General features: G+C 33.5%; 1 protein-coding gene across 1 annotated transcript; it reads right to left on the bottom strand.

The window, feature by feature from the left end:
* Positions 1-670: 670 nt before the first annotated feature.
* On the bottom strand, positions 671-9,470 carry LOC132545303 (mitotic checkpoint protein BUB3-like). The gene is made up of 7 exons (XM_060208979.1): positions 9,417-9,470; positions 4,549-4,746; positions 4,279-4,348; positions 3,457-3,608; positions 2,707-2,890; positions 2,218-2,437; positions 671-1,509 (listed from the first exon to the last, which is right to left on the bottom strand). The coding sequence occupies exons 2-7, from the start codon at positions 4,744-4,746 to the stop codon at positions 1,350-1,352; spliced, it is 984 nt and encodes a 327-aa protein (XP_060064962.1). The 5' UTR covers positions 9,417-9,470; the 3' UTR covers positions 671-1,349.
* Between the last annotated feature and the right edge of the window lie 519 nt (positions 9,471-9,989).

Here is a 9,989-nt window from a genome sequence, read left to right as displayed (position 1 = left end):
TAATATTCAAATTTGGATTGCTAATCCTAATGTAAAACACTAATAATTATTCAAATGTTCTTGTTCCCCACTGGATATCCCACTTCAAGACAATTTATTTTAGTATGAAGTCTTAGTAATTATTAAAATGTTCTTGTTCCCCACTGGATATCCCACTTCAAGACAATTTATTTTAGTATGAAGTCTTAGTAATTATTAAAATGTTATTGTTACCCACTGGATATCCCACTTCAAGACAATTCATTTTTGTATGAAGTCTTAGTAATTATTAAAATGTTATTGTTAACCATTAAATATCCCTCTTCAAGACAATTCATTGTAGAATAAAGTCTTAGTAATCATTAAAATGTTCTTGTTAGCCACTGGATATCCCACTTTGAGACACTTTATCTTAGAAACCTGACATCTTCCTTACTGTTCTTATACCATGTACATCACAACTGTGATCAGGTTCAATTGTATGTTTAACTTCTGAAGAATTATTTACAAAATCATTGTCCCAAAATTCAAATTGACAATGATCTAATATTGAAAAATTCTATTTAAGTCACATACATATACTTGGCCAGAATGAGTACAGAATTTATATTACATTTAACAAATAAATATCTAAAACTGTAAATATGATTTTTGATATTCTTAAACATAAAAATTCAAAATATGTACAAGAATTCAAGTCTATTCCAGTAAAAAAACCTATCTGATGCCATCTTCTCTAACTTCAGGTTATACAATTCACCTGCTCCTTTTGGAATGTAACCCTTTGATAGCAATAATCCTCCTACCCAAGTAGTACAGGTTTTGTTTAGGGGTACCACCTGAAGAACTTAATCAATAATATACTTAGCAGTAATAGACAAGAAACTGATTTATGGCTAGAGGTGATTCATTTAGGAGTCTTGGAGTGAAGTTGACTTTTTTACTGGAATAGCCTCAGTGCATTGTTTTTAAAACTATACAAGTGAAACCTTGCTTTATCTGTAATTACAGGTTTTGGACATTTTTTTCCTGATTTTAATACATCCACACTAAAATATGTACAACTTTCTGCTGCTGCTGCTGTCAATTGCATATTACAGTTATCCAAGATCTTTGCATAATCAAATCTGACATGCATACATTTTTTCTTTAATGATCTTTGTATCATTAAATATTATCAGTATACCTTACCTTTACATCAACAAAGAAGACCCTCACAACTTAACTTGTTTGTATCATAAACAATATCTTCAAGTAAATTTGCAAAATGTTACATGTAAGTTGTAGTAAGAAATGTTAAGGTGTAATATATATAGGTAACTGCCACGTTGTATTGAACACATGTATTAATTGTTTGTATATCAAAGTTTTCAGGATTTTGGCTTTGTTTCTTGGTCACTGACATTTCGAATATAAATAGCATCCTCTGGTAAATCCTTGATCTCATCTGCCTCGAACATATAAGATGTGGCTATAGCTAATGCCTGTCCATCGTTACTGAAGGCAAGGGAGGAGATTCCGTTGGGATATCTGAAATTATCGTAAATGATACAATAGAAATGAAAATCGAGCTCTGCAAATCTTACAAAAACATCACATGTGTCATACGATTTGTACATCAAAAAAAAAAAAAAAATTAAAATGGATTTTACAGGTGTTGTTATACTAAAGGTATTATTACAATTCATTACTAAAAGCATACATCTTAAATAAATAACACTACAGTAACAAGAGATTCTCTGGAGATTTTGGGGCACTCCATCTGATCATTTCAACTAGGAACCATGAGGAACCTATATATAAAATCTGAGAAAGATCCATCCATATTTCCCCAAGATATCATGACACCTAACTTTCATTGTCAAAATCCTAGATGGCCACCTGTTCACCATTTTGTTTTCTGATCATTCCCAAAATCAAACAGGCAAAACTAGGGACCAAAGAGAACCTATAAAATTTGATAAAAATCCAATCACTTCCTCTCTAAAACTAGCTTTAAGAACCATTTACAGAGGGATGGACAATGTAAGGCAATTTCAATAGCCTACAGTCTAATGATGACTAACATCATTCCTTAATGTAATATAAAGGAGTAGCACAATAGAGGTAAACAACTTGCTGATCACAAGTGTGATCTTACACATGTAGAGGAATCTCCTCATAAAAATACAATGAACGCTATACAGCCTTGATATACAATATCGTTGAAAACACAAATATATGTATTTTGTAGCTTACCTGTGGAACTGACAGAGGCGTTTCTTGTTAAAGCCATCCCAGATATTGACAAAGCCATCTGAGCCTCCAGAGGCGAAAGTGTTGTGTTGGGTATGAAATGCTATAGCGTTGACGGGATAGATGGATTCAATTCCGTTTTCCTTTATACGATGACATTTAAAAGCATACTTTTTCTTTTGTACCTCAGGACTTGGGTCAAGGTATTCAACAGCTACACGACCTATATATCAAAAAGCACAATTCAATTTTTTTGCAAATTAAATACATTTCTCATTTCAGAAAAAAAAGACAAATGTTATGCATTTTAGAAATTAACAGCCATTCCCTCCTTTCACCCAAAAAATGCCCCCAAGACAAAACAAAACAAAACACCATGACAAATAGGACTCGGAGCAAAATGAACGTATTTTGATTTTATCTTCCAATTGTTATAAACCTGAATATATTTATAGCCCTATGATTTTGCTTATCCAGCTCCTTTATAGTTACCTTCTATTGAGCTGAGGACATATCCTTGTTTGTTAGGGAAACATCTAATACAGCGAGTCTGGTACTTGAGACTTGATTCACGTCGCTGCTGGACATAGCCCATGTTACGAAGATCCCACACTAATATCCTGCGACCTGCTGTTCCAACCACGAGTCGGTCACCACATACAGACATAGTGTACACCTGTTACAGAAATACTTTACCTTACCACGAATTAAGTAACCACAGAAGTAGTGTGCACCTGTAACAGGAAAACTTTACCTAACCACGAATTTAGTCACCATATACATAAAATTAGTATCAAAAGTTATTTTGACTTGAAAACGTTGATTCATGCAAGGTATCTTTTAATGGTGTACAGGTCAATCTAAATACCTTAAGAAATGAAGTCACAACAGATTCACTGACACAGTTGATAGTATTCTATAAATAGTAACATATGTAGATGACCTTTGCATTATATTTGATCTGAATCTTTAAAGAAATGAAGTTATTAGTGCATCACTTATTTAGTTGATGATTTTCTATAAATATTAATAATAACCTTGATCTTGGAACCCTGAAACTCCTGAGTATTGCCATAACTGACCTTTGCATTAAGTTTGATGGAAAGTTTATAGGTACATGATATATATATATCATATTGATCAGCTGCATAATGGTGGAACATATTAATATTTTCTAGTCTGATTTTAAGTTTCTATCACCATACCAAAGCTCTCCAGCTAAGTATTTTTTGTACATTATACCTTATCTGGTTGACTAAATGAGCCTGCCCCACATGGTGTACGGGGGTCCCATAGTTTGACAGTTGAATCCCAGCTGCCAGTAATGACTACATTAACACTGGGACAGTACTCCACACATCGCACTGCAGAGTCGTGTGTTCCAACAGTCGTGCCTGAAGGCAAACAAAACAAATCAGAATGGTAACTGTTCTATTATGTTTCAAAACATACACTGTGACTATAGGTGCTTTATTTTACCTTTTCTTTGCACTAAAGGGAAAAAGATCATCTTAGTTTCAAGTGTCCTGGGTGTACAGATGGATGCTGGCCAGGTGTCAAGACCAACAAACAAGTTGATTTCTGTACCTTTTTCTACACAGGTGTCAATTCCAACAAACGAGTTGATTTCTGTACTTTTTTCTACACAGGTGTCAATACCAACAGACAAGTTGATTTCTGTACTTTTTTCTACACAGGTGTCAATACCAACAGACAAGTTGATTTCTGTACCTTTTTCTACACAGGTGTCAATACCAACAGACAAGTTGATTTCTGTACCTTTTTCTACACAGGTGTCAATTCCAACAAACAAGTTGATTTCTGTACTTTTTTCTACACAGGTGTCAATACCAACAGACAAGTTGATTTCTGTACTTTTTTTCTACACAGGTGTCAATACCAACAGACAAGTTGATTTCTGTACCTTTTTCCACACAGGTGTTAATACCAACAGACAAGTTGATTTCTGTACCTTTTTCTACACAGGGTTCAATAAATCAAGTTTATTTTAACATTAAGATCTTTATGAAACTTTGATGATAAATCTTTGTTAGCCATACATACCTGCATTAGTGTTGAAGTCAAACATCATGACAGTATTGTCCAGTCCTCCACTATAAGAATGAACTGCATCCTGTAATATTTTAATATATTAATTAATTAATGCAAATTTTGATCTCTCACACAATCAGATGGACAACATATGACATATAAAATCATCTTATTTATGGAATCACTAATTATAGTAATATACATGACAATTTCAATTTATGTCAATGTTTAGTCTAGATATTCACCACGAAAAACAATTATGATGATATATAGTAAACTTACATGGAAACAGCAGTCTAGCACAGGAGCTGGATGTTGATAGGAGAGTCGCATATTATTGGCAACAACATCATAAAGACGAACTGATGTGTCCCAAGAGGACACCAGTAGAAATTGACTTGAATTTGGACCGAATTTTGCAGCTGAAATTCCATCTGTTGGAGGATTTTTTAGTTTGAATTCATTGGGCGTTTCTGCCATCTGAAAGGAGTAAACTATATGTAATTATTATATTATCAGCAGTTTCAATTCAACGGGATCCCACAAGGTAGTGTATATACCAGTTGAAGATATTCCTCGTCTATATTACATTGGGATTGGGGCCAGCCTGGACAACTGGTGTTGAGTTAGAAGGGGCAGGAGGGAGAGAAGGCAAAGACATTTAATTCAACCATACTTGAAAGATTTGTCTTTCATGTTTTGCTCATATACTTTGTTGAAGGATTCATCCAATATTTTGCCAATTTATTTTACTACCATTATTTGGGGAATCCAACACTTGGATTGGGGAAAAAACAGAGGTTGTGCTAGTGGCAATGATGCCCTTATTATAAATTCTACAGGCAAAACTTCAAATATATAAAAATCTGCTTCAAGCTATATATAACTCTTCCAAACAGGTCAGTAAAGACACATCTATATACATCAAGATTTTAAACCGACTCATCCTTTAATTTCTACATCACAACAAATATGTCTTTTCAAGCTGATGACACAACAATTCATTAACACATGACACAACAACAATTCATTAACACATGAAGAATTCTTTTTGTGTCACTGGCCCTTGCAACCTTAGAGGACACCACAAAACATTCTACAATACATTAGTACAAGAAATAGGAATTGGCTTAGACATGACCATTGACAAAAAAAAAAAAAAAAAAAATTAGAACAACACTCCAATTAAAGAATCCTCATCAGACATCACATTAATGCCCTAGCACAGACTCCAGAAACATATCTGTATTGTCCCCAACAAAATCCACACAAACCCCCACCACTCAAATGAATTTTCCACTTGACAAAAAATTTCAAGCTACCGTACCAGGAAAACAAACAAAACATCTAAAACAGGGATTACCGCCACACCCATTAGAAAATCATCCAGAACAATGAACAAAAAATGTTCTTACTAGACTTCTATACCCATGATAACAAATGATCCAACAACACATTGTGGCCAAACAATTTCAAAAAACAAGCAGTAAAGATAACTGTTCTAAAGATTTTTTTAGAAAATAAAAACCACTAAACAGCATGAAATCAACAAAAACTTGAAGACACAGGTAAAGAAAACACTGACCTTTTCATCTTATTTACATTTACTTAAATCTAAGATGAGTACTTCACTTGGCATTGATAAACTTTCCTATACAATTCTCAAAAACTGTCCACCAAAAGTTAACAAACTAATAAATCTGATCAATAAAATCTGGGCTTCTGGTTCATACCCTTACACATGGAATAAGGCTATGGTAATTTCATTTACTAAAACCTGGTAAAGACAATGAAATTCCAGCATCATACAGACCTATTTCCTTAACATCACACTTATGTAAAACCCTAGAAACCATGTTTAACAATAGATTAAATCATTAGATTAGTTCCCACAATTCAATTGTTGAATACCAAGGCAATTTCAGGAGTCATAGGTCAACTTTAAACTCACTGGTCTGAAAAACATAAGAGATTAAAAACAATTTGTCAAAACTTTTATACTATAACTGTCTTCATCGACTAAAAAAACTTACAACATAATTTGACACAAGATCATATTAATTTACTAGCATTTTAAGAAGTAGGAATATCCAAAACATGTTAAAATTTATCATCCAGTTCCTAAAAGATCTTAAAATATAAGTAAGAGTTAACAACACTATGTCAGAAGAACTTATATTAGACAAAGGCATCCCCCAAGGTAGTGTTATATTTCCAACACTCTTCATTATATATAATAATAACTAAATAATGAAAAGAGCTAACATGGGTCAGTTTGCGGATGATACCAGCATTTGGCAAAGCAATAAAAAGATACAATATATATAATTGCAATAACATTCAAAACACCCTAGACACTTTTCAGGAATGGGGTGATCAATGGGAGTTTAAAATATCAAAAGAAAAAACAGCAGCCATGTCTTTTTCAGGGGAAAAAAATGTCCAGAGATATACCTAGGTGAAAATGAAATTCAGTTTGATAAAGAAATGCAAAATTTGGGTATGATTTTTGATAGAAAATTAACATGGAATCCTTATATCAAACATATAAAAGAATGCTGCAAAAACACATTTAACACATTAACATACATCTCTGGAAATAAACTTGGTACAAACAAATTTACTCTATTAACTCTGTATAAAGCACTTATTAGATCAAAAATAGACCATGGCTGTCTGGTTTACCATTAGGCTTCAGTTAATGCAATAAAATTGTTAAATATAATTCAGCATAAAGCGTAAAAAAATAGCCTTAGGCACATAAAAAATTACGTCATTTCGCATATTAGCTGTATCCAAGGATTGCCATTAAAATTAAAGAGGGAAAAACTCATGCTTCAATATTGGGCCAGAACACAAACACTCAGACCCGAATAAAAATCATTATAGAAGTAAAAACACACATATCACTATGTAACAAACTAACTTCTACAGGAACACAACTTAGAAAAGGTTAAAACTGAAGAAATTATTCCAAATCTTACTCCACTTTGGAAATTAGACACTCCTGAAATAAGTACCAAAATTTTTTGACAAAACCAACAAAAATGGAAAATCCAACAGAAACTAGGGCAATTGCATTATCAATTTGATGAAAAAAATAATGATCATACCCAATGTCATACTCATGGATAAAAAAAATCCACAAACGAATTGAGCAGGGTTAGGTTTTTATTTGGGAGAAAACAACATTGCATTATCAGTCAGATTGACCGATCAGTACTCCTTTTCGCTACAAGTGAAATTATTGCTATAGAATTAGCACTTAAAACTTCATTACCTAAAAAAATCCACACATTGCATTAGATCCAACCAGGAAAGAAAAGGTCTCATTTCTTAATTAAAAAGAATACAAATCCAATATGCATCCATTAGCCAGGTTTTCACATCAAATGAAAATGAAAGACTAGTTCATAGACTTCTCATTAAATTTCTAGGAAAGGTTGACTATTAAGATAAAATATAAACGGTAAACAGAAACGTCAAAAGGAAGATATCTCCTAAACACCAGAAACCTGCACAACACCATTCACTATAGGTAGGATCCCGGGGAGACTGTACCAGAGAGGATTACCACTGATACTCTCATTCATTGGTGCAATCTGACACCTCATGAGGTTGGCAGTGACCTCCTCCATGCCCCCATCCAACCCACATATAGCAAAAGCAGTTGTGGTCTCACACGGTTGTGTCCTAGGCTCGGTTATAACCGGAACAAGGACGTTAAGCTCCAAAAGAGAAAAGAAAGACTCATGTGGGTTCTGAATGACAACCCAAAAATGACACCGCTGAAACAGCAACAAAATTTACACAAAGCTAAAGAGTAAATAAACCTCATTATATAAACAACTAAAACAAAAATACAGAGAACTTTTATAACAATCAAAACATTGCTGTGTGGTTTATTAGCAAATCACATATTTTCATCAATAGAAATATATATATACCCCAGACTTTTATCCACTAATATGTTCAGTATAGATCAAATCAAGGTGAGTCCTCTCCATCCTATGGAAATAAACTGATCGTTCAGTCGGAATCAAGTTTGAGATCTTGGCCAGTGGCATATGGACTCAATAAATGTAGGCAAGGTATACTACACTGAGATAAATAAATACTGAATGATAAAACATGTTTGTTTATCTAACACAGAACATAGGGACATCAAAAAAAGGCATAAATCAAAATTCCACTGTCCATAACAAGCAACCAAATATCATACTTTAGATACTGATCAAAGAAATGAAATTAAAATCCTAAACAAATCCAATAAACATACAGTCACAAACAGATACTGACAAAGGTCCACTGTACACCATACAAGACCCCAACCATCATCTACCCCATTTCCCACCAGATAAAAATATTACTTTTACTCAAACCCTGGGATATAACAGAATGTATGTTATAGTATGTAGGGTAGAAATGACAAATTAATCCCCTCTACTTCTACTCAAAATGAAACCCATCAGAATTAACAAAGTACTCCTTCTAAACACATAGCCATAAACATATTCCAATCGTCTTACTTGTGTAATGATTCACAGGTACACTCTCAAAAACTGAAATCTATCCTAGATAATCTCTTCCTATCATAATGTCACTGTTTGTCGTAACCTCTCATAAACCTTCGCAATCAAAACATTCACAGAAAACACACATACATAATTACAAAAAGTCAGAAAAGCAAACAGATGTATGTAGCCAGAATGGATGGATTATCAGAAAGCAATAGACATTGGTAAAGTAATAAAGTAACTTAGTTGATTGACTGATAAGGACTCGAGATATGGCAACCAAAAAAGTGTTAGTTATAATTGCACATACACTGACCTAACCACTAACTACTAACCATAGTCTGATGGACGGGCCTGTGTGAGGCCTTTCCACTCTTGCATGCTTCAGATCCCTCAGTGGCTTTTTGAAAAAAGCTCAGTTGTGATAATGCTGGTAACGGGGTTTACTGATAGTGTTTGGCTTTACATTTTTCAAGGCATTAGATGGACTTCAAAATTGTCCTAACCTAAACCAGGGACCTAAAAATTATTAGATAATATCACTTAAACGTACTATCATTTGGAAAGTCGTGTTATCTTGATATGTATATACATGCCAAACTGATACGCATTACAGTTGATTAATTCACTTACCGTAACCTACAAGTTGTTATAATTTTAACAATCACTCGTGATGAATGTTGAATGCCGCGTTTTTAAAACAGGAAACGACAACGTGATTGTAAATTTAAACTGGAAGACGTTTTATTTGTTCCGGATTTTATTATTGTCATTATTATTTTTGTAGTTGTGTTATATCTTTCTCCGTCTGTTTTATTAAGTACTACGCATTTTGGTAATTTGACGCTATTTTTCATCAATATTAGACAAAGGGAATTTCTTTTTCTTATGAAAAGATGACGTTATATTAGTTAGCCAATCACTGGTAAGATCAAAACGAAAGTAGCAGACTTTGCGGAGAAACCGAAAATATAGACGCAGTACGGAATTGCGATCAAGTTATTAACCAGTCATTCAATTATTTTCAATCGTAACCGATGAAATAACATATATTCCTCGAGGTTTTAAAGTCACAGCTGATTGTGAATTAGCAAATGTAAGGTAAGTTTCTAGCTACTCAAAGAGTAGTGCAATGTGTAACAAGAACGAGTAAACCTACGACTTCGTCTACAAGGATGTCTTAGTCTAATTCTTCCAGATTAATTG

Source organism: Ylistrum balloti, unplaced genomic scaffold (assembly GCF_031769215.1).
Source record: "Ylistrum balloti isolate Yb309-2 unplaced genomic scaffold, AGI_CSIRO_Ybal_v1 Utg369840, whole genome shotgun sequence".
In the NCBI taxonomy this organism is placed as follows: domain Eukaryota; kingdom Metazoa; phylum Mollusca; class Bivalvia; order Pectinida; family Pectinidae; genus Ylistrum; species Ylistrum balloti.
The sequence above is the reverse complement of the archived record's forward strand: the minus strand, read 5'-3'. Positions and strand labels throughout refer to the sequence as shown.

What these genes read in the sequence shown, in the direction of transcription:
- LOC132545303 (XM_060208979.1), bottom strand. Translation starts at nt 4,746, where the DNA reads ATGGCAGAAACGCCCAATGAATTCAAACTAAAAAATCCTCCAACAGAT. An exon ending in TGACTTCAACACTAATGCAG is followed by an intron (nt 3,609 to 4,278) that starts GTATGTATGGCT and finishes GTTTGCCTTCAG; the next exon opens with GCACGACTGTTGGAACACAC. An exon ending in CATTTAGTCAACCAGATAAG is followed by an intron (nt 2,891 to 3,456) that starts GTATAATGTACA and finishes TTTCTGTAACAG; the next exon opens with GTGTACACTATGTCTGTATG.